General features: G+C 44.4%; 1 protein-coding gene across 3 annotated transcripts in view; it reads left to right on the forward strand.

The window, feature by feature from the left end:
* Positions 1-440: 440 nt before the first annotated feature.
* LOC106591515 (tyrosine-protein kinase Tec-like) overlaps positions 441-25,165 on the forward strand; it is a 93,978-nt gene continuing 69,253 nt past the window's right edge. For all 3 annotated transcript variants that reach the window (XR_014392853.1, XR_014392852.1, XM_082977313.1), the window contains exons 1-3: positions 441-541; positions 5,302-5,497; positions 23,976-24,080. Coding sequence is in view for 1 of the 3 variants with exons in the window: in XM_082977313.1 (XP_082833439.1) it covers positions 5,333-5,497; positions 23,976-24,080 (270 nt within the window). In the remaining 2 variants the exon portion in view is untranslated. The remainder of the gene's footprint in view (positions 542-5,301; positions 5,498-23,975; positions 24,081-25,165) is intronic.

Here is a 25,165-nt window from a genome sequence, read left to right on the forward strand (position 1 = left end):
GTATATATATTTTTGTATGTATATATATATATATATATATGACCAAAATCATGGGTATTAATATGGAGTTGGTCCCCCCATTTGCTGCTATAACAGCCTCCTCTCTTCTGGGAAGGCTTTCCACTAGATGTTGGAACATTGCTGCTATAACAGCCTCCTCTCTTCTGGGAAGGCTTTCCACTAGATGTTGGAACATTGCTGCAGGGGGACTTGCTTCCATTCAATTTATCCTAAATGTGTTCGATGGGGGTTGAGGACAGGGCTCTGTGCAGGCCAGTCAAATTCTTCCACACCAATTACGACCAAAACCATTTTTGTATGAACCTCGCTTTTGGAACATCTCATTCCAAGGGCACAATATATATATATATAGTCCTCACTACTGTAGGTTACTTCCTTATTTTTGCACCCCATCCAAGCAGCGGCAGCTCTGTCTGTCAGTCAACCAGTCACTTCCTGGTTCTGCTGGTGACAATGTGACAGTCAGTAAAATCAGAAGAGTAGCGAAGCTCGTATATATTTCATTCAAGGGAAAGAAAAGGTAAGGAACCTTTATGATATTGGAAATATATAATAATAATCCTTTATGGATATGAAGGATTGAACTTTAAATTGGCATTTTATACAGATGTTTCAGGTGTAGCTACTGCCTACTTTCTCTCATTACAGCAAACATTTTTTACATTTTAGTCATTTAGCAAACGCTCTTATCCAGAGCGACTTACAGTAGTGAATACATACATTTCATACATTTTTTTTCCCCCCCCCATAATGGTCCCCCGTGGAAATCGAACCCACAACCCTGGTGTTGCAAACACCATTGCTCTACCAACTGAGACACACGGGACCAAACGAGCTGTCGACATAACAGAGCAGTGATGTTTTGTCCGAGTTGAGCGGAAGAGATATGTAGGCTACCGGCCCAGGGTTATTAAATAAGGCACGTGTGTGTGTTTTAAGTAGGCTACCTGTCTGTCTAAAGGGGGCCCACGGGGGGCCAGGACAACAAAAGAAATGTATAAAATGAAACGTATGCATTCACTACTGTAAGTCGCTCTGGATAAGAGCGTCTGCTAAAATGACTAAAATGTAAATGGAACGAAGTATCCTGTGGAGATCTATGTAATATTCCATCATAGAGATAGATAGAGTGCTCATCACGGATATAACTTATTTTAGTCTACATTACCATTTGAGGACGATCACCATTTTTACAAGAAATAGTCAACTGGGTGGGTATTCCAATGAGTTTAGAGCAATCGGTCTACTCTAAAATGGAGACAGAATGGTAATCGCTGTCGAGGCTGTCACGAGACGCTATAATGGCACAGATACAAAGAGGAGTCCTCTATCTAGCTCTATGACGTCAATTAGAGAATTCGCCACCTTGGCAGGTGTGGTTCGTTGATTACTAGTGCAAGCACCTGGTAATAACTCACCTGGTAATAACTCACCTGGTAGTAACTCACCTGGTAATAACTCACCTGCTAATAACTCACCTGCTAATAACTCACCTGGTAGTAACTCACCTGCTAATAACTCACCTGGTAGTAACTCACCTGGTAATAACTCACCTGGTAATAACTCACCTGCTAATAACTCACCTGGTAGTAACTCACCTGGTAATAACTCACCTGGTAATAACTCACCTGCTAATAACTCACCTGCTAATAACTCACCTGGTAATAACTCACCTGGTAATAACTCACCTGCTAATAACTCACCTGCTAATAACTCACCTGGTAATAACTCACCTGCTAATAACTCACCTGGTAATAACTCACCTGGTAATAACTCACCTGGTAAATACTCACCTGCTAATAACTCACCTGGTAATAACTCACCTGCTAATAACTCACCTGGTAATAACTCACCTGCTAATAACTCACCTGGTAATAACTCACCTGCTAATAACTCACCTGGTAATAACTCACCTGCTAATAACTCACCTGGTAATAACTCACCTGGTAATAACTCACCTGGTTGTAACTCACCTGGTAATACCTCACCTGGTAGTAACTCACCTGGTAGTAACTCACCTGGTAATAACTCACCTGGTAATAACTCACCTGGTAGTAACTCACCTTGTAATAACTCACCTGGTAGTAACTCACCTGGTAATAACTCACCTGCTAATAACTCACCTGCTAATAACTCACCTGCTAATAACTCACCTGGTAGTAACTCACCTGGTAATACCTCACCTGGTAGTAACTCACCTGGTAGTAACTCACCTGGTAATAACTCACCTGGTAATAACTCACCTGGTAGTAACTCACCTGGTAATAACTCACCTGGTAATACCTCACCTGGTAATAACTCACCTGGTAGTAACTCACCTGGTAATAACTCACCTGGTAATAACTCACCTGCTAATAACTCACCTGGTAATAACTCACCTGGTAGTAACTCACCTGGTAGTAACTCACCTGGTAATACCTCACCTGGTAATAACTCACCTGGTAGTAACTCACCTGGTAATAACTCACCTGGTAGTAACTCACCTGGTAATAACTCACCTGGTAGTAACTCACCTGGTAATAACTCACCTGGTAGTAACTCACCTGGTAATAACTCACCTGGTAATAACTCACCTGCCCGACTATGTGATACAGTGGACCGCACCAAACACTAAACCGCAAATATAGATATTGCGCTATAGGCTACAATTAAAGACTGCATAACGATTATTATTTTTTTAGACAGGTGGTGCAGGATTTAGTTTTGCCTGATTATAGATATATTTCTGCTTTATAATTTGCGACGCTTTGTTAGGCTATTTGTTAGTCAACTTGTCTATAATTAGTTATATGCAGCTTCCCTTCTGTTTATATTTTACCCTAGAAGACATTTACATTTTAGTCATTTAGCAGACGCTCTTATCCAGAGCGACTTACAGTAGTGAATGCATACATTTCATACAATTTTATTTTTTATAATTTTTTGGTTCTGGCCCCCCCCCGTGGGAATCGAACCCACAACCCTGGCGTTGCACACACCATGCTTAACCTTTGCTCAACAGAATGATGTAATAGATTAAATTGAAGCATTCATTCTATCTAGTTGACATCTGTGAATTTTTTTTTCTTCCTGTCATCTTTCACGGAGCAAAAACGTTTAGGGACCGGGGAGAAAATACAATCAAAAACGTTTAGGGACCGGGGAGAAAATACAATCAAAAACGTTTAGGGACCGGGGAGAAAATACAATAAAGCAACAACAACAAAAAAGAACAAAACGAACTGGAAAGGTGTTCTGATCAAAAAATGTCCAAATGACGATAGTTTGACCGGTTGGAAGGAAAAAGAGGTCGTTTTCACAGCTTTAACGTGTTTCTCAAAATATTTCAGTTCGGGAATCGAACTGGTTGAAATACTATCTGATTTTATGATGATTTTATGATGAAGACAGCACCTCTACAGATTGTATCTAACTGAGCATTGCATTCTCTTAAGATACAGAAATAAATCAATCATATTTCTCCACTCCTGTTCCCAAGTCCACATTTTGCCTACATTTTGGTGTATCATTTGGCTGTAAGAAATGTTTAATTCAGCAGGATTTGTTATTAAAGCTATAGTCCCATTCACACCGGGACTGGCATTACTAGAGAACGTTGCTTATGTACTTATTACCTCAGAATGTCCGTTATTTCAGAGGACGATTCAGAAGTAATATGTTTTTTCTCTCCAATCTGCCCCCTGTATATACACACACAGTACCAGTCGAAAGTTTGGACACACCTACTCATTCCAGGGTTTTTGTTTATTGTTACTATTTTCTACGTAGTAGAAAAATAGTGAAGACCCGAATCATGTAGTAACACCAAAAGTGTTAAACAAATCCAAATAGATTTTAGATTCTTCAAAGTAGCCGCCCTTTGCGTTGCACACTTTTGGCATTCTCTCAACCAGCTTCATGAGGTAGTCACCTGGAATGCATTTCAATTAGCAGGTGTGCCTTGTTAATTTGTGGTTACGTCTTTCCTTCTAAATGCATTTGAGCCAATCAGTTGTGTTGTGACAAGGTAGGGGTGGCATACAGAAGATAGCCCTATTTGGTAAAAGATCAAGTCCATATTATGGCGAGAACAGCTCAAATAAGCAAAGAGAAACAACAGTCCATCATTACTTTAAGACATGAAGGTCAGTCAATACGGAACACTTCAATAACTTTGAAAGTTTCTTCAAGTACAGATGCAAAAACCATCAAGCGCTATGATGAAACTGGCTCTCATGAAAGGAAGACCCAGAGTTACCTCTGCTGCAGAGGATAAGTTCATTAGAGTTACCAGCCTCAGATTGCAGCCCAAATAAATTGCTTCACAGAGTTCAAGTAACAGACACATCTCAACATCAACTGTTCAGAGGAGACTGCGAGAATCAGGCCTTCATGGTCAAATTTCTGCAAAGAAACCACTACTAAAGGACACCAATAAGAAGAAGAGACTTGCTTGGGCCAAGTAACACGAGCAATGGACATTAGACCGGTGGAAATCTGAACTTTGGTCTGATTAGTCAAAATGTGATATTTTTGGTTCCAACCGCCTTGTCTTTATGAGACGTAGAGTAGCTGAACGGATGATCTCTGCATGTGTGGTTCCCACCGTGAAGCATGGAGGAGGAGGTGTGATGGTGCTTTGCAGGTGACACCGTCTGTGATTTATTTAGAATTCAAGACACACTTAACCAGCATGGCTACCACAGCATTCTGCAGCGATACGCCATCCCATCTGGTTTGAAAATAGTAAAAATTGTGTAAAAACCCTTGAATGAGTAGGTGTGCCCAACCTTTTGACTGGTACTGTATATGATCTATAAAGGATATTAAAGGATTTATTTATCTTGTGAAAGAGAGAGTTTCTGCTGAATGCACCACTATATCGGATTACTTTTTAGCTGATATCACAGCCTACCAAGGGGCAAAGTACCTGGGGTTGTTTTCATTCAGATAACACACCTTCATATACTGTAGTAACCCACATGGAGACACATTGATAACATGCTTCTATTCTCTCCTCTCCCTCTCCCTCTCCTCTCCTCTCCTCTCCTCTCCTCTCCTCTCCTCTCCTCTCCTCTCCTCTCCTCTCCTCTCCTCTCCCTCTCCTCTCCCTCCTCTCCTCTCCTCTCCTCTCCTCTCCTCTCCTCTCCTCTCCTCTCCTCTCCTCTCCTCTCCTCTCCTCTCCTCTCCTCTCCTCTCCTCTCCCTCTCCTCTCCTCTCCTCTCCTCTCCTCTCCTCTCCTCTCCTCTCCTCTCCTCTCCTCTACCTCTCTCTCTCCTCTCCCCTTCCTCTCCTCTCCAGTCCGGGTGGGTCCAGTCAGTATTTAGATGGCATGGTGGAGGGAGTGGGCGGGGCCGAGATGAGTGCTGACCCGCTATTGGAGGAGACCCTGATCAAGCGGTCTCAGCAGAAGAGGATAACGTCGCCGCTGAACTACAAGGAGAGATTGTTTGTTCTCACCAAGACAAAGCTCACGTATTATGAGTTCAGAGCAGAGGTGAGAAGAGCAGACACACACCGTTCCCTGTACGATGGAGGCATCGTTGTGTACGGACTGGTCCTATATCCTTTATCTCTCCTATCAGACTGGTCCTAAATCCTTTATCTCTCCTATCAGACTGGTCCTATATCCTTTATCTCTCCTATCAGACTGGTCCTATATCCTTTATCTCTCCTATCAGACTGGTCCTATATCCTTTATCTCTCCTATCAGACTGGTCCTATATCCTTTATCTCTCCTATCAGACTGGTCCTATATCCTTTATCTCTCCTATCAGACTGGTCCTATATCCTTTATCTCTCCTATCAGACTGGGCCTATATCCTTTATCTCTCCTATCAGACTGGTCCTATATCCTTTATCTCTCCTATCAGACTGGTCCTATATCCTTTATCTCTCCTATCAGACTGGTCCTATATCCTTTATCTCTCCTATCAGACTGGTCCTATATCCTTTATCTCTCTATCAGACTGATCCTATATCCTTTATCTCTCCTATCAGACTGGTCCTATATCCTTTATCTCTATTATCAGACTGGTCCTATATCCTTTACCTCTCCTATCAGACTGGTCCTATATCCTTTATCTCTCTATCAGACTGGTCCTATATCCTTTATCTCTCCTATTAGACTGGTCCTATATCCTTTATCTCTCCTATCAGACTGGTCCTATATCCTTTATCTCTCTATCAGACTGGTCCTATATCCTTTATCTCTCCTATAAGACTGATCCTTTATCTCTCCTATCAGACTGGTCCTATATCCTTTATCTCCTATCAGACTGGTCCTATGTCCTTTATCTCTCCTATCAGACTGGTCCTAAATCCTTTATCTCTCCTATCAGACTGGTCCTATATCTCTCCTATCAGACTGGTCCTATATCCTTTATCTCCTATCAGACTGGTCCTATGTCCTTTATCTCTCCTATCAGACTGGTCCTATGTCCTTTATCTCTCCGATCAGACTGGTCCTTTATCTCTCCTATCAGACTGGTCCTATGTCCTTTATCTCCTATCAGACTGGTCCTATGTCCTTTATCTCTCCGATCAGACTGGTCCTTTATCTCGCCTATCAGACTGGTCCTAAATCCTTTATCTCTCCTATCAGACTGGTCCTAAATCCTTTATCTCTCCTATCAGACTGGTCCTATATCCTTTATCTCTCCTATCAGACTGGTCCTATATCCTTTATCTCTCTATCAGACTGGTCCTATATCCTTTATCTCTCCTATCAGACTGGTCCTATATCCTTTATCTCTCCTATCAGACTGGTCCTATATCCTTTATCTCCTATCAGACTGGTCCTATATCCTTTATCTCTCCTATCAGACTGGTCCTATATCCTTTATCTCCTATCAGACTGGTTCTATATCCTTTATCTCTCCTATCAGACTGGTCCTATATCCTTTATCTCTCCTATCAGACTGGTCCTATATCCTTTATCTCCTATCAGACTGGTTCTATATCCTTTATCTCTCCTATCAGACTGGTCCTATATACTTTATCTCTCTAATCAGACTGGTCCTATATCCTTTATGTATAGTAACTCTAGTAACTATATCATGTACCGTTAGTCAATCTTGTAACTCTACCACGTGCTGTTAGTCCAACTAATAGTACTAGTGTGAATATTGACAGCTGAGGCTATAAACAAACTCTGATGTCTCTCTCCTGTCCAATACCTTACTGTGTTATGTCTCTCTTCTGTCCAATACCTTACTGTGTTCTGTCTCTCTCCTGTCCAATACCTTACTGTGTTCTGTCTCTCTCCTGTCCAATACCTTACTGTGTTCTGTCCTTTTGTCTCTCTCCTGTCCAATACCTTACTGTGTTCTGTCTCTCTGCTGTCCAATACCTTACTGTGTTCTGTCCTTCTGTCTCTCTGGTGTCCAATACCTTACTGTGTTCTGTCTCTCTCCTGTCCAATACCTTACTGTGTTCTGTCTCTCTCCTGTCCAATACCTTACTGTGTTCTGTCTCTCTGCTGTCCAATACCTTACTGTGTTCTGTCTCTCTCCTGTCCAATACCTTACTGTGTTCTGTCTCTCTCCTGTCCAATACCTTACTGTGTTCTGTCCTTTTGTCTCTCTGCTGTCCAATACCTTACTGTGTTCTGTCTCTCTGCTGTCCAATACCTTACTGTGTTCTGTCCTTCTGTCTCTCTCCTGTCCAATACCTTACTGTGTTCTGTCTCTGTCCTGTCCAATACCTTACTGTGTTCTGTCTCTCTCCTGTCCAATACCTTACTGTGTTCTGTCTCTCTGCTGTCCAATACCTTACTGTGTTCTGTCTCTCTCCTGTCCAATACCTTACTGTGTTCTGTCTCTCTCCTGTCCAATACCTTACTGTGTTCTGTCTCTCTGCTGTCCAATACCTTACTGTGTTCTGTCCTTCTGTCTCTCTGCTGTCCAATACCTTACTGTGTTCTGTCTCTCTCCTGTCCAATACCTTACTGTGTTCTGTCTCTCTCCTGTCCAATACCTTACTGTGTTCTGTCTCTCTGCTGTCCAATACCTTACTGTGTTCTGTCTCTCTCCTGTCCAATACCTTACTGTGTTCTGTCTCTCTCCTGTCCAATACCTTACTGTGTTCTGTCTCTCTCCTGTCCAATACCTTACTGTGTTCTGTCCTTCTGTCTCTCTGCTGTCCAATACCTTACTGTGTTCTGTCTCTCTCCTGTCCAATACCTTACTGTTTTCTGTCTCTCTCCTGTCCAATACCTTACTGTGTTCTGTCTCTCTCCTGTCCAATACCTTACTGTGTTCTGTCTCTCTGCTGTCCAATACCTTACTGTGTTCTGTCCTTCGGTCTCTCTGCTGTCCAATACCTTACTGTGTTCTGTCTCTCTCCTGTCCAATACCTTACTGTGTTCTGTCTCTCTCCTGTCCAATACCTTACTGTGTTCTGTCTCTCTGCTGTCCAATACCTTACTGTGTTCTGTCTCTCTCCCGTCCAATACCTTACTGTGTTCTGTCTCTCTCCTGTACAATACCTTACTGTGTTCTGTTCTTCTGTCTCTCTGCTGTCCAATACCTTACTGTGTTCTGTCTCTCTCCTGTCCAATACCTTACTCTGTTCTGTCCTTCTGTCTCTCTGCTGTCCAATACCTTACTGTGTTCTGTCTCTCTCCTGTCCAATACCTTACTGTGTTCTGTCTCTCTCCTGTCCAATACCTTACTGTGTTCTGTCTCTCTGCTGTCCAATACCTTACTGTGTTCTGTCTCTCTCCTGTCCAATACCTTACTGTGTTCTGTCTCTCTCCCGTCCAATACCTTACTGTGTTCTGTCTCTCTCCCGTCCAATACCTTACTGTGTTCTGTCTCTCTGCTGTCCAATACCTTACTGTGTTCTGTCTCTCTCCTGTCCCATACCTTACTGTATTCTGTCTCTCTCCTGTCCAATACCTTACTGTGTTCTGTCTCTCTCCTGTCCAATACCTTACTGTGTTCTGTCTCTCTCCCGTCCAATACCTTACTGTGTTCTGTCTCTCTCCCGTCCAATACCTTACTGTGTTCTGTCTCTCTGCTGTCCAATACCTTACTGTGTTCTGTCTCTTTCCTGTCCAATACCTTACTGTGTTCTGTCTCTCTCCTGTCCAATACCTTACTGTGTTCTGTCTCTCTGCTGTCCAATACCTTACTGTGTTCTGTCTCTCTCCTGTCCAATACCTTACTGTGTTCTGTCTCTCTCCTGTCCAATACCTTACTGTGTTCTGTTTCTCTCCTGTCCAACACCTTACTGTATTCTGTCTCTCTCCTGTCCAACACCTTACTGTGTTCTGTCTCTCTGCTGTCCAATACCTTACTGTGTTCTGTCTCTCTCCTGTCCAATACCTTACTGTGTTCTGTCCTTCTGTCTCTCTGCTGTCCAATACCTTACTGTGTTCTGTCTCTCTCCTGTCCAATAACTTACTGTATTCTGTCTCTCTCCTGTCCAATACCTTACTGTGTTCTGTCTCTCTCCTGTCCAATACCTTACTGTGTTCTGTCTCTCTGCTGTCCAATACCTTACTGTGTTCTGTCCTTCTGTCTCTCTCCTGTCCAATACCTTACTGTGTTCTGTCTCTCTGCTGTCCAATACCTTACTGTGTTCTGTCTCTCTCCTGTCCAATACCTTACTGTATTCTGTCTCTCTCCTGTCCAATACCTTACTGTGTTCTGTCTCTCTCCTGTCCAATACCTTACTGTGTTCTGTCTCTCTGCTGTCCAATACCTTACTGTGTTCTGTCCTTCTGTCTCTCTCCTGTCCAATACCTTACTGTGTTCTGTCTCTCTGCTGTCCAATACCTTACTGTGTTCTGTCCTTCTGTCTCTCTCCTGTCCAATACCTTACTGTGTTCTGTCTCTCTGCTGTCCAATACCTTACTGTGTTCTGTCTCTCTCCTGTCCAATACCTTACTGTGTTCTGTCTCTCTCCTGTCCAATACCTTACTGTGTTCTGTCTCTCTCCTGTCCAATACCTTACTGTGTTCTGTCTCTCTGCTGTCCAATACCTTACTGTGTTCTGTCCTTCTGTCTCTCTGCTGTCCAATACCTTACTGTGTTCTGTCTCTCTCCCGTCCAATACCTTACTGTGTTCTGTCTCTCTCCTGTCCAATACCTTACTGTGTTCTGTCCTTCTGTCTCTCTGCTGTCCAATACCTTACTGTGTTCTGTCTCTCTCCCGTCCAATACCTTACTGTGTTCTGTCTCTCTCCTGTCCAATACCTTACTGTGTTCTGTCTCTCTCCTGTCCAATACCTTACTGTGTTCTGTCTCTCTCCTGTCCAATACCTTACTGTGTTCTGTCCTTCTGTCTCTCTGCTGTCCAATACCTTACTGTGTTCTGTCTCTCTCCTGTCCAATTCCTTACTGTGTTCTGTCTCTCTGCTGTCCAATACCTTACTGTGTTCTGTCTCTCTGCTGTCCAATACCTTACTGTGTTCTGTCTCTCTCCTGTCCCATACCTTACTGTGTTCTGTCTCTCTCCTGTCCAATACCTTACTGTGTTCTGTCTCTCTCCTGTCCAATACCTTACTGTGTTCTGTCCTGTCTCTCTGCTGTCCAATACCTTACTGTGTTCTGTCTCTCTGCTGTCCAATACCTTACTGTGTTCTGTCTCTCTCCTGTCCAATTCCTTACTGTGTTCTGTCTCTCTGCTGTCCAATACCTTACTGTGTTCTGTCTCTCTGCTGTCCAATACCTTACTGTGTTCTGTCTCCCTCCTGTCCCATACCTTACTGTGTTCTGTCTCTCTCCTGTCCAATACCTTTCTGTTTTCTGTCCTTCTGTCTCTCTGCTGTCCAATACCTTACTGTGTTCTGTCTCTCTCCTGTCCAATACCTTACTGTGTTCTGTCTCTCTGCTGTCCAATACCTTACTGTGTTATGTCTCTCTCCTGTCCAATACCTTACTGTGTTCTGTCTCTCTCCTGTCCAATACCTTACTGTGTTCTGTCTCTCTCCTGTCCAATACCTTACTGTGTTCTGTCCTTCTGTCTCTCTGCTGTCCAGTACCTTACTGTGTTCTGTCTTTCTGCTGTCCAATACCTTACTGTGTTCTGTCTCTCTCCTGTCCAATACCTTACTGTGTTCTGTCTCTCTCCTGTCCAGTACCTTACTGTGTTCTGTCTCTCTGCTGTCCAATACCTTACTGTGTTCTGTCTCTCTCCTGTCCAATACCTTACTGTGTTCTGTCCTTCTGTCTCTCTGCTGTTCAATACCTTACTGTGTTCTGTCTCTCTCCTGTCCAGTACCTTACTGTGTTCTGTCTCTCTCCTGTCCAATACCTTACTGTGTTCTGTCTCTCTGCTGTCCAATACCTTACTGTGTTCTGTCTCTCTCCTGTCCAATACCTTACTGTGTTCTGTCCTTCTGTCTCTCTGCTGTTCAATACCTTACTGTGTTCTGTCTCTCTCCTGTCCATTACCTTACTGTATTCTGTCTCTCTCCTGTCCAGTACCTTACTGTGTTCTGTCTCTCTGCTGTCCAATACCTTACTGTGTTCTGTCTCTCTCCTGTCCAATACCTTACTGTGTTCTGTCTCTCTCCTGTCCAATACCTTACAGTGTTCTGTCTCTCTGCTGTCCAATACCTTACTGTGTTCTGTCTCTCTCCTGTCCAATACCTTACTGTGTTCTGTCTCTCTGCTGTCCAATACCTTACTGTGTTCTGTCTCTCTCCTGTCCAAAACCTTACTGTGTTCTGTCTCTCTGCTGTCCAATACCTTACTGTGTTCTGTCTCTCTACTGTCCAATACCTTACTGTGTTCTGTCTCTCTGCTGTCCAATACCTTACTGTGTTCTGTCTCTCTCCTGTCCAATACCTTACTGTGTTCTGTCTCTCTCCTGTCCAATACCTTACTGTGTTCTGTCTCTCTCCTGTCCAATACCTTACTGTGTTCTGTCTCTCTCCTGTCCAATACCTTACTGTGTTCTGTCTCTCTCCTGTCCAATACATTACTGTGTTCTGTCTCTCTCCTGTCCAATACTTTACTGTGTTCTGTCTCTCTCCTGTCCAATACCTTACTGTGTTCTGTCTCTCTCCTGTCCCATACCTTACTGTGTTCTGTCCTTCTGTCTCTCTGCTGTCCAATACCTTACTGTGTTCTGTCTCTCTCCTGTCCAATACCTTACTGTGTTCTGTCTCTCTCCTGTCCAATACCTTACTGTGTTCTGTCTCTCTCCTGTCCCATACCTTACTGTATTCTGTCTCTCTCCTGTCCAATACCTTACTGTGTTCTGTCTCTCTCCTGTCCAATACCTTACTGTGTTCTGTCTCTCTCCTGTCCCATACCTTACTGTGTTCTGTCTCTCTCCTGTCCAATACCTTACTGTGTTCTGTCTCTCTGCTGTCCAATACCTTACTGTGTTATGTCTCTCTCCTGTCCAATACCTTACTGTGTTCTGTCTCTCTCCTGTCCAATACCTTACTGTGTTCTGTCTCTCTCCTGTCCAATACCTTACTGTGTTCTGTCCTTCTGTCTCTCTGCTGTCCAGTACCTTACTGTGTTCTGTCTTTCTGCTGTCCAATACCTTACTGTGTTCTGTCTCTCTCCTGTCCATTACCTTACTGTATTCTGTCTCTCTCCTGTCCAGTACCTTACTGTGTTCTGTCTCTCTGCTGTCCAATACCTTACTGTGTTCTGTCTCTCTCCTGTCCAATACCTTACTGTGTTCTGTCCTTCTGTCTCTCTGCTGTTCAATACCTTACTGTGTTCTGTCTCTCTCCTGTCCAATACCTTACTGTGTTCTGTCTCTCTCCTGTCCAGTACCTTACTGTGTTCTGTCTCTCTGCTGTCCAATACCTTACTGTGTTCTGTCTCTCTCCTGTCCAATACCTTACTGTGTTCTGTCCTTCTGTCTCTCTGCTGTTCAATACCTTACTGTGTTCTGTCTCTCTCCTGTCCATTACCTTACTGTATTCTGTCTCTCTCCTGTCCAGTACCTTACTGTGTTCTTTCTCTCTGCTGTCCAATACCTTACTGTGTTCTGTCTCTCTCCTGTCCAATACCTTACTGTGTTCTGTCTCTCTCCTGTCCAATACCTTACAGTGTTCTGTCTCTCTGCTGTCCAATACCTTACTGTGTTCTGTCTCTCTCCTGTCCAATACCTTACTGTGTTCTGTCTCTCTGCTGTCCAATACCTTACTGTGTTCTGTCTCTCTCCTGTCCAAAACCTTACTGTGTTCTGTCTCTCTGCTGTCCAATACCTTACTGTGTTCTGTCTCTCTACTGTCCAATACCTTACTGTGTTCTGTCTCTCTGCTGTCCAATACCTTACTGTGTTCTGTCTCTCTCCTGTCCAATACCTTACTGTGTTCTGTCTCTCTCCTGTCCAATACCTTACTGTGTTCTGTCTCTCTCCTGTCCAATACCTTACTGTGTTCTGTCTCTCTCCTGTCCAATACCTTACTGTGTTCTGTCTCTCTCCTGTCCAATACATTACTGTGTTCTGTCTCTCTCCTGTCCAATACTTTACTGTGTTCTGTCTCTCTCCTGTCCAATACCTTACTGTGTTCTGTCTCTCTCCTGTCCAATACCTTACTGTGTTCTGTCCTTCTGTCTCTCTGCTGTCCAATACCTTACTGTGTTCTGTCTCTCTCCTGTCCAATACCTTACTGTGTTCTGTCTCTCTCCTGTCCAATACCTTACTGTGTTCTGTCTCTCTCCTGTCCCATACCTTACTGTATTCTGTCTCTCTCCTGTCCAATACCTTACTGTGTTCTGTCTCTCTCCTGTCCAATACCTTACTGTGTTCTGTCTCTCTCCTGTCCCATACCTTACTGTATTCTGTCTCTCTCCTGTCCAATACCTTACTGTGTTCTGTCTCTCTCCTGTCCAATACCTTACTGTGTTCTGTCTCTCTCCTGTCCAATACCTTACTGTGTTATGTCTCTCTCCTGTCCCATACCTTACTGTATTCTGTCTCTCTCCTGTCCAATACCTTACTGTGTTCTGTCTCTCTCCTGTCCAATACCTTACTGTGTTCTGTCTCTCTGCTGTCCAATACCTTACTGTGTTCTGTCCTTCTGTCTCTCTACTGTCCAATACCTTACTGTCCTTCTGTCTCTCTGCTGTCCAATACCTTACTGTGTTCTGTCTCTCTCCTGTCCAATACCTTACTGTGTTCTGTCTCTCTGCTGTCCAATACCTTACTGTGTTCTGTCTCTCTCCTGTCCAATACCTTACTGTGTTCTGTCTCTCTCCTGTCCAATACCTTACTGTGTTCTGTCTCTCTCCTGTCCAATACCTTACTGTGTTCTGTCTCTCTCCTGTCCAATACCTTACTGTGTTCTGTCTCTCTCCTGTCCAATACATTACTGTGTACTTTCTCTCTCCTGTCCAATACTTTACTGTGTTCTGTCTCTCTCCTGTCCAATACCTTACTGTGTTCTGTCTCTCTCCTGTCCAATACCTTACTGTGTTCTGTCCTTCTGTCTCTCTGCTGTCCAATACCTTACTGTGTTCTGTCTCTCTCCTGTCCAATACCTTACTGTGTTCTGTCTCTCTCCTGTCCAATACCTTACTGTGTTCTGTTTCTCTCCTGTCCCATACCTTACTGTATTCTGTCTCTCTCCTGTCCAATACCTTACTGTGTTCTGTCTCTCTCCTGTCCAATACCTTACTGTGTTCTGTCTCTCTCCTGTCCAATACCTTACTGTATTCTGTCTCTCTCCTGTCCAATACCTTACTGTGTTCTGTCCTTTTGTCTCTCTGCTGTCCCATACCTTACTGTGTTCTGTCTCTCTCCTGTCCAATACCTTACTGTGTTCTGTCCTTCTGTCTCTCTGCTGTCCAATACCTTACTGTGTTCTGTCTCTCTCCTGTCCAATACCTTACTGTGTTCTGTCTCTCTCCTGTCCAATACCTTACTGTGTTATGTCTCTCTCCTGTCCCATACCTTACTGTATTCTGTCTCTCTCCTGTCCAATACCTTACTGTGTTCTGTCTCTCTCCTGTCCAATACCTTACTGTGTTCTGTCTCTCTGCTGTCCAATACCTTACTGTGTTCTGTCCTTCTGTCTCTCTACTGTCCAATACCTTACTGTCCTTCTGTCTCTCTGCTGTCCAATACCTTACTGTGTTCTGTCTCTCTACTGTCCAATACCTTACTGTGTTCTGTCTCTCTGCTGTCCAATACCTTACTGTGTTCTGTCTCTCTCCTGTCCAATACCTTACTGTGTTCTGTCTCTCTCCTGTCCAATACCTTACTGTGTTCTGTCTCTCTCCTGTCCAATACCTTACTGTGTTCTGTCTCTCTCCTGTCCAATACCTTACTGTGTTCTGTCTCTCTCCTGTCCAATACATTACTGTGTACTTTCTCTCTCCTGTCCAATACTTTACTGTGTTCTGTCTCTCTCCTGTCCAATACCTTACTGTGTTCTGTCTCTCTCCTGTCCAATACCTTACTGTGTTCTGTCCTTCTGTCTCTCTGCTGTCCAATACCTTACTGTGTTCTGTCTCTCTCCTGTCCAATACCTTACTGTGTTCTGTCTCTCTCCTGTCCAATACCTTACTGTGTTCTGTCTCTCTCCTGTCCCATACCTTACTGTATTCTGTCTCTCTCCTGTCCAATACCTTACTGTGTTCTGTCTCTCTCCTGTCCAATACCTTACTGTGTTCTGTCTCTCTCCTGTCCAATACCTTACTGTATTCTGTCTCTCTCCTGTCCAATACCTTACTGTGTTCTGTCCTTTTGTCTCTCTGCTGTCCCATACCTTACTGTGTTCTGTCTCTCTCCTGTCCAATACCTTACTGTGTTCTGTCCTTCTGTCTCTCTCCTGTCCAACACCTTACTGTGTTCTGTCTCTCTGCTGTCCAATACCTTACTGTGTTCTGTCTCTCTCCTGTCCAATACCTTACTGTGTTCTGTCCTTCTGTCTCTCTCCTGTCCAATACCTTACTGTGTTCTGTCTCTCTGCTGTCCAATACCTTACTGTGTTCTGTCTCTCTGCTGTCCAATACCTTACTGTGTTCTGTCTCTCTCCTGTCCAATACCTTACTGTGTTCTGTCTCTCTCCTGTCCAATACCTTACTGTGTTCTGTCTCTCTCCTGTCCAATACCTTACTGTGTTCTGTCTCTCTGCTGTCCAATACCTTACTGTGTTTTGTCTCCCTGCTGTCCAATACCTTACTGTGTTCTGTCTCTCTGCTGTCCAATACCTTACTGTGTTCTGTCTCTCTGCTGTCCAATACCTTACTGTGTTCTGTCCTTCTGTCTCTCTGCTGTCCAATACCTTACTGTGTTCTGTCTCTCTCCTGTCCAATACCTTACTGTGTTCTGTCTCTCTCCTGTCCAATACCTTACTGTGTTCTGTCTCTCTCCTGTCCAATACCTTACTGTGTTCTGTCTCTCTCCTGTCCAATACCTTACTCTGTTCTGTCCTTCTGTCTCTCTGCTGTCCAATACCTTACTGTGTTCTGTCTCTCTCCTGTCCAATACCTTACTGTGTTCTGTCTCTCTCCTGTCCAATACCTTACTGTGTTCTGTCTCTCTCCTGTCCAATACCTTACTGAGTTCTGTCTCTCTCCTGTCCAATACCTTACTGTGTTCTGTCTCTCTCCTGTCCAATACCTTACTGTGTTCTGTCTCTCTGCTGTCCAATACCTTACTGTGTTCTGTCTCTCTCCTATCCAATACCTTACTGTGTTCTGTCTCTCTCCTGTCCAATACCTTACTGTGGTCTGTCTCTCTCCTGTCCAATACCTTACTGTGTTCTGTCTCTCTGCTGTCCAATACCTTACTGTGTTCTGTCTCTCTCCTATCCAATACCTTACTGTGTTCTGTCTCTCTCCTGTCCAATACCTTACTGTGTTCTGTCTCTCTCCTGTCCAATACCTTACTGTGTTCTGTCTCTCTCCTGTCCAATACCTTACTGTGTTCTGTCTCTCTGCTGTCCAATACCTTACTGTGTTCTGTTTCTCTGCTGTCCAATACCTTACTGTGTTCTGTCTCTCTCCTGTCCAATACCTTACTGTGTTCTGTCCTTCTGTCTCTCTGCTGTCCAATACCTTACTGTGTTCTGTCTCTCTCCTGTCCAATGCCTTACTGTGTTCTGTCTCTCTCCTGTCCAATACCTTACTGTGTTCTGTCTCTCTGCTGTCCAATACCTTACTGTGTTTTGTCTCCCTGCTGTCCAATACCTTACTGTGTTCTGTCTCTCTGCTGTCCAATACCTTACTGTGTTCTGTCTCTCTCCTGTCCAATACCTTACTGTGTTCTGTCTCTCTCCTGTCCAATACCTTACTGTGTTCTGTCTCTCTCCTGTCCAATACCTTACTGTGTTCTGTCTCTCTCCTGTCCAATACCTTACTGTGTTCTGTCCTTCTGTCTCTCTGCTGTCCAATACCTTACTGTGTTCTGTCTCTCTCCTGTCCAACACCTTACTGTGTTCTGTCTCTCTGCTGTCCAATACCTTACTGTGTTCTGTCCTTTTGTCTCTTTGCTGTCCCATACCTTACTGTGTTCTGTCTTTCTGCTGTCCAATACCTTACTGTGTTCTGTCTCTCTCCTGTCCAATACCTTACTGTGTTCTGTCTTTCTGCTGTCCAATACCTTACTGTGTTCTGTCCTTCTGTCTCTCTCCTGTCCAGTACCTTACTGTGTTCTGTCCTTCTGTCTCTCTGCTGTCCAATACCTTACTATGTTCTGTCTCTCTCCTGTCCAATACCTTACTGTGTTCTGTCTCTCTCCTGTCCAATACCTTACTGTGTTCTGTCTCTCTCCTGTCTAATACCTTACTGTGTTCTGTCCTTCTGTCTCTCTGCTGTCCAAAACCTTACTGTGTTCTGTCTCTCTCCTGTCCCATACCTTACTGTATTCTGTCTCTCTGCTGTACAATACCTTACTGTGTTCTGTCTCTCTCCTGTCCAATACCTTACTGTGTTCTGTCCTTCTGTCTCTCTCCTGTCCAATACCTTACTGTCTTCTGTCTCTCTCCTGTCCAATACCTTACTGTGTTCTGTCTCTCTCCTGTCCAATACCTTACTGTGTTCTGTCTCTCTCCTGTCCAATAACTTACTGTGTTCTGTCTCTCTGGTGTCCAATACCTTACTGTGTTCTGTCTCTCTCCTGTCCAATACCTTACTGTATTCTGTCTCTCTCCTGTCCAATACCTTACTGTGTTCTGTCCTTTTGTCTCTCTGCTGTCCCATACCTTACTGTGTTCTGTCTCTCTCCTGTCCAATACCTTACTGTGTTCTGTCCTTCTGTCTCTCTCCTGTCCAACACCTTACTGTGTTCTGTCTCTCTGCTGTCCAATACCTTACTGTGTTCTGTCTCTCTCCTGTCCAATACCTTACTGTGTTCTGTCCTTCTGTCTCTCTCCTGTCCAATACCTTACTGTGTTCTGTCTCTCTGCTGTCCAATACCTTACTGTGTTCTGTCTCTCTGCTGTCCAATACCTTACTGTGTTCTGTCTCTCTCCTGTCCAATACCTTACTGTGTTCTGTCTCTCTCCTGTCCAATACCTTACTGTGTTCTGTCTCTCTCCTGTCCAATACCTTACTGTGTTCTGTCTCTCTGCTGTCCAATACCTTACTGTGTTTTGTCTCCCTGCTGTCCAATACCTTACTGTGTTCTGTCTCTCTGCTGTCCAATACCTTACTGTGTTCTGTCTCTCTGCTGTCCAATACCTTACTGTGTTCTGTCCTTCTGTCTCTCTGCTGTCCAATACCTTACTGTGTTCTGTCTCTCTCCTGTCCAATACCTTACTGTGTTCTGTCTCTCTCCTGTCCAATACCTTACTGTGTTCTGTCTCTCTCCTGTCCAATACCTTACTGTGTTCTGTCTCTCTCCTGTCCAATACCTTACTCTGTTCTGTCCTTCTGTCTCTCTGCTGTCCAATACCTTACTGTGTTCTGTCTCTCTCCTGTCCAATACCTTACTGTGTTCTGTCTCTCTCCTGTCCAATACCTTACTGTGTTCTGTCTCTCTCCTGTCCAATACCTTACTGAGTTCTGTCTCTCTCCTGTCCAATACCTTACTGTGTTCTGTCTCTCTCCTGTCCAATACCTTACTGTGTTCTGTCTCTCTGCTGTCCAATACCTTACTGTGTTCTGTCTCTCTCCTATCCAATACCTTACTGTGTTCTGTCTCTCTCCTGTCCAATACCTTACTGTGGTCTGTCTCTCTCCTGTCCAATACCTTACTGTGTTCTGTCTCTCTGCTGTCCAATACCTTACTGTGTTCTGTCTCTCTCCTATCCAATACCTTACTGTGTTCTGTCTCTCTCCTGTCCAATACCTTACTGTGTTCTGTCTCTCTCCTGTCCAATACCTTACTGTGTTCTGTCTCTCTCCTGTCCAATACCTTACTGTGTTCTGTCTCTCTGCTGTCCAATACCTTACTGTGTTCTGTTTCTCTGCTGTCCAATACCTTACTGTGTTCTGTCTCTCTCCTGTCCAATACCTTACTGTGTTCTGTCCTTCTGTCTCTCTGCTGTCCAATACCTTACTGTGTTCTGTCTCTCTCCTGTCCAATGCCTTACTGTGTTCTGTCTCTCTCCTGTCCAATACCTTACTGTGTTCTGTCTCTCTGCTGTCCAATACCTTACTGTGTTTTGTCTCCCTGCTGTCCAATACCTTACTGTGTTCTGTCTCTCTGCTGTCCAATACCTTACTGTGTTCTGTCTCTCTCCTGTCCAATACCTTACTGTGTTCTGTCTCTCTCCTGTCCAATACCTTACTGTGTTCTGTCTCTCTCCTGTCCAATACCTTACTGTGTTCTGTCTCTCTCCTGTCCAATACCTTACTGTGTTCTGTCCTTCTGTCTCTCTGCTGTCCAATACCTTACTGTGTTCTGTCTCTCTCCTGTCCAACACCTTACTGTGTTCTGTCTCTCTGCTGTCCAATACCTTACTGTGTTCTGTCCTTTTGTCTCTTTGCTGTCCCATACCTTACTGTGTTCTGTCTTTCTGCTGTCCAATACCTTACTGTGTTCTGTCCTTCTGTCTCTCTCCTGTCCAGTACCTTACTGTGTTCTGTCCTTCTGTCTCTCTGCTGTCCAATACCTTACTATGTTCTGTCTCTCTCCTGTCCAATACCTTACTGTGTTCTGTCTCTCTCCTGTCCAATACCTTACTGTGTTCTGTCTCTCTCCTGTCTAATACCTTACTGTGTTCTGTCCTTCTGTCTCTCTGCTGTCCAAAACCTTACTGTGTTCTGTCTCTCTCCTGTCCCATACCTTACTGTATTCTGTCTCTCTGCTGTACAATACCTTACTGTGTTCTGTCTCTCTCCTGTCCAATACCTTACTGTGTTCTGTCCTTCTGTCTCTCTCCTGTCCAATACCTTACTGTCTTCTGTCTCTCTCCTGTCCAATACCTTACTGTGTTCTGTCTCTCTCCTGTCCAATACCTTACTGTGTTCTGTCTCTCTCCTGTCCAATAACTTACTGTGTTCTGTCTCTCTGGTGTCGAATACCTTACTGTGTTCTGTCTCTCTCCTGTCTAATACCTTACTGTGTTCTGTCTCTCTCCTGTCCAATACCTTACTGTGTTCTGTCTCTCTCCTGTCCAATACCTTACTGTGTTCTGTCTCTCTCCTGTCCAATACCTTACTGTGTTCTGTCTCTCTCCTGTCCAATACCTTACTCTGTTCTGTCCTTCTGTCTCTCTGCTGTCCAATACCTTACTGTGTTCTGTCTCTCTCCTGTCCAATACCTTACTGTGTTCTGTCTCTCTCCTGTCCAATACCTTACTGAGTTCTGTCTCTCTCCTGTCCAATACCTTACTGTGTTCTGTCTCTCTCCTGTCCAATACCTTACTGTGTTCTGTCTCTCTGCTGTCCAATACCTTACTGTGTTCTGTCTCTCTCCTATCCAATACCTTACTGTGTTCTGTCTCTCTCCTGTCCAATACCTTACTGTGGTCTGTCTCTCTCCTGTCCAATACCTTACTGTGTTCTGTCTCTCTGCTGTCCAATACCTTACTGTGTTCTGTCTCTCTCCTATCCAATACCTTACTGTGTTCTGTCTCTCTCCTGTCAATACCTTACTGTGTTCTGTCTCTCTCCTGTCCAATACCTTACTGTGTTCTGTCTCTCTCCTGTCCAATACCTTACTGTGTTCTGTCTCTCTGCTGTCCACACCTTACTGTGTTCTGTCTTTCTCCTGTCCAAAACCTTACTGTGTTCTGTCTCTCTCCTGTCCCATACCTTACTGTGTTCTGTCCTTCTGTCTCTCTGCTGTCCAATACCTTACTGTATTCTGTCTCTGTCCTGTCCAATACCTTACTGTGTTCTGTCTCTCTGCTGTCCAATACCTTACTGTGTTCTGTTTCTCTGCTGTCCAATACCTTACTGTGTTCTGTCCTTCTGTCTCTCTGCTGTCCAATACCTTACTGTGTTCTGTCTCTCTCCTGTCCAATGCCTTACTGTGTTCTGTCTCTCTCCTGTCCAATACCTTACTGTGTTCTGTCTCTCTGCTGTCCAATACCTTACTGTGTTTTGTCTCCCTGCTGTCCAATACCTTACTGTGTTCTGTCTCTCTGCTGTCCAATACCTTACTGTGTTCTGTCTCTCTCCTGTCCAATACCTTACTGTGTTCTGTCTCTCTCCTGTCCAATACCTTACTGTGTTCTGTCTCTCTCCTGTCCAATACCTTACTGTGTTCTGTCCTTCTGTCTCTCTGCTGTCCAATACCTTACTGTGTTCTGTCTCTCTCCTGTCCAACACCTTACTGTGTTCTGTCTCTCTGCTGTCCAATACCTTACTGTGTTCTGTCCTTTTGTCTCTTTGCTGTCCCATACCTTACTGTGTTCTGTCTTTCTGCTGTCCAATGCCTTACTGTGTTCTGTCCTTCTGTCTCTCTGCTGTCCAATACCTTACTGTGTTCTGTCTCTCTCCTGTCCAGTACCTTACTGTGTTCTGTCCTTCTGTCTCTCTGCTGTCCAATACCTTACTGTGTTCTGTCTCTCTCCTGTCCAATACCTTACTGTGTTCTGTCTCTCTCCTGTCCCATACCTTACTGTATTCTGTCTCTCTGCTGTACAATACCTTACTGTGTTCTGTCTCTCTCCTGTCCAATACCTTACTGTGTTCTGTCCTTCTGTCTCTCTCCTGTCCAATACCTTACTGTCTTCTGTCTCTCTCCTGTCCAATACCTTACTGTGTTCTGTCTCTCTCCTGTCCAATACCTTACTGTGTTCTGTCTCTCTCCTGTCCAATACCTTACTGTGTTCTGTCTCTCTCCTGTCCAATACCTTACTGTGTTCTGTCTCTCTCCTGTCCAATACCTTACTGTGTTCTGTCTCTCTGCTGTCCAATACCTTACTGTGTTCTGTCTCTCTGCTGTCCAATACCTTACTGTGTTCTGTCCTTCTGTCTCTCTGCTGTCCAATACCTTACTGTGTTCTGTCCTTCTGTCTCTCTACTGTCCAATACCTTACTGTCCTTCTGTCTCTCTGCTGTCCAATACCTTACTGTGTTCTGTCTCTCTCCTGTCCAATACCTTACTGTGTTCTGTCTCTCTCCTGTCCAATACCTTACTGTGTTCTGTCCTTCTGTCTCTCTACTGTCCAATACCTTACTGTCCTTCTGTCTCTCTCCTGTCCAATACCTTACTGTGTTCTGTCTCTCTGCTGTCCAATACCTTACTGTGTTCTGTCTCTCTCCTGTCCAATACCTTACTGTGTTCTGTCTCTCTCCTGTCCAATACATTACTGTGTTCTGTCCTTCTGTCTCTCTGCTGTCCAATACCTTACTGTGTTCTGTCTCTCTCCTGTCCAATACCTTACTGTATTCTGTCTCTCTCCTGTCCAATACCTTACTGTGTTCTGTCTCTCTCCTGTCCAATACCTTACTGTGTTCTGTCTCTCTCCTGTCCAATACCTTACTGTGTTCTGTCCTTCTGTCTCTCTCCTGTCCAATACCTTACTGTGTTCTGTCTCTCTGCTGTCCAATACCTTACTGTGTTCTGTCTCTCTGCTGTCCAATACCTTACTGTGTTCTGTCTCTCTCCTGTCCAATACCTTACTGTGTTCTGTCTCTCTCCTGTCCCATACCTTACTGTATTCTGTCTCTCTCCTGTCCAATACCTTACTGTGTTCTGTCTCTCTCCTGTCCAATACCTTACTGTGTTCTGTCTCTCTCCTGTCCAATACCTTACTGTGTTCTGTCCTTCTGTCTCTCTCCTGTCCAATACCTTACTGTGTTCTGTCTCTCTCCTGTCCAATACCTTACTGTGTTCTGTCTCTCTCCTGTCCAATACCTTACTGTGTTCTGTCTCTCTCCTGTCCAATAACTTACTGTGTTCTGTCTCTCTGGTGTCCAATACCTTACTGTGTTCTGTCTCTCTCCTGTCTAATACCTTACTGTGTTCTGTCTCTCTCCTGTCCAATACCTTACTGTGTTCTGTCTCTCTCCTGTCCAATACCTTACTGTGTTCTGTCTCTCTCCTGTCCAATACCTTACTGTGTTCTGTCTCTCTCCTGTCCAATACCTTACTCTGTTCTGTCCTTCTGTCTCTCTGCTGTCCAATACCTTACTGTGTTCTGTCTCTCTCCTGTCCAATACCTTACTGTGTTCTGTCTCTCTCCTGTCCAATACCTTACTGTGTTCTGTCTCTCTCCTGTCCAATACCTTACTGTGTTCTGTCTCTCTCCTGTCCAATACCTTACTCTGTTCTGTCCTTCTGTCTCTCTGCTGTCCAATACCTTACTGTGTTCTGTCTCTCTCCTGTCCAATACCTTACTGTGTTCTGTCTCTCTCCTGTCCAGTACCTTACTGTGTTCTGTCTCTCTGCTGTCCAATACCTTACTGTGTTCTGTCTCTCTCCTGTCCAATACCTTACTGTGTTCTGTCTCTCTGCTGTCCAATACCTTACTGTGTTCTGTCCTTCTGTCTCTCTGCTGTCCAATACCTTACTGTGTTCTGTCTCTCTCCTGTCCAATACCTTACTGTGTTCTGTTTCTCTCCTGTCCAACACCTTACTGTGTTCTGTCTCTCTCCTGTCCAATACCTTACTGTGTTCTGTCCTTCTGTCTCTCTGTTCGTTGTTAACAGAAGAAGTTTAAGAAGGGGTCCATCGACCTGCAGAAAGTCAGGTGTGTGGAGATCGTGAAGAATGGAGGAGGAGTCATACCCTGTCAGAACAAATACCCCTTCCAGGTGATCGGTTGATTGATCAATATTGAGAAATATAAAGAGATAGTTTGTCAATTTTCCATGTTCAAAATTGAAAAGGCACTCACACATGTGAGCAATCTTTTAGCAGGTGCATGGTAACAGCTGAACAAGATGGTAGTAAAAAGGAAACCTGCATACTGCTCTTGATAGTATCATTGATCTTTAATAAGCTTTACTTATCGGCCTCACGGCCTTCATCAGAGCTTTACGTATCGGCCTCACGGCCTTCATCAGAGCTTTACGTATCGGCCTCACGGCCTTCATCAGAGCTTTACGTACCGGCCTCACGGCCTTCGTCAGAGCTTTACATATCGGCCTCACGGCCTTCATCAGAGCTTCAGGTATCGGCCTCACGGCCTTCATCAGAGCTTTACATATCGGCCTCACGGCCTTCATCAGAGCTTTAGGTATCGGCCTCACGGCCTTCATCAGAGCTTTAGGTATCGGCCTCACGGCCTTCATCAGAGCTTTTTTGAGTAAAAAAAAAAAAAACGTCATTTTTTTTCAACTCACAAAAGCTCTGATGTAGGCCGTGAGTCCGATACCTAAAGCTCTGATGAAGGCCGTGAGGCCGATATGTAAAGCTCTGATGAAGGCCGTGAGGCCGATATGTAAAGCTCTGATGGAGGCCGTGAGGCCGATATGTAAAGCTCTGATGTAGGCCGTGAGTCCGATACCTAAAGCTCTGATGAAGGCCGTGAGGCCGATATGTAAAGCTCTGATGAAGGCCGTGAGTCCGATACCTAAAGCTCTGATGAAGGCCGTGAGGCCGATACCTAAAGCTCTGATGAAGGCCGTGAGGCCGATACCTAAAGCTCTGATGAAGGCCGTGAGGCCGATACCTAAAGCTCTGATGTAGGCCGTGAGGCCGATACCTAAAGCTCTGATGAAGGCCGTGAGGCCGATACCTAAAGCTCTGATGTAGGCCGTGAGGCCGATACCTAAAGCTCTGATGAAGGCCGTGAGGCCGATATGTAAAGCTTACATTCGTATGACAAAAGTTTGGGCACCCCTCTGAGGCTGCATAATAATTTACTCTGTCGTCACAGAAAATGATCACAGTGGCA

Source organism: Salmo salar, chromosome 07, assembly GCF_965601325.2.
Source record: "Salmo salar chromosome 07, fSalSal1, whole genome shotgun sequence".
In the NCBI taxonomy this organism is placed as follows: Eukaryota; Metazoa; Chordata; class Actinopteri; order Salmoniformes; family Salmonidae; genus Salmo; species Salmo salar.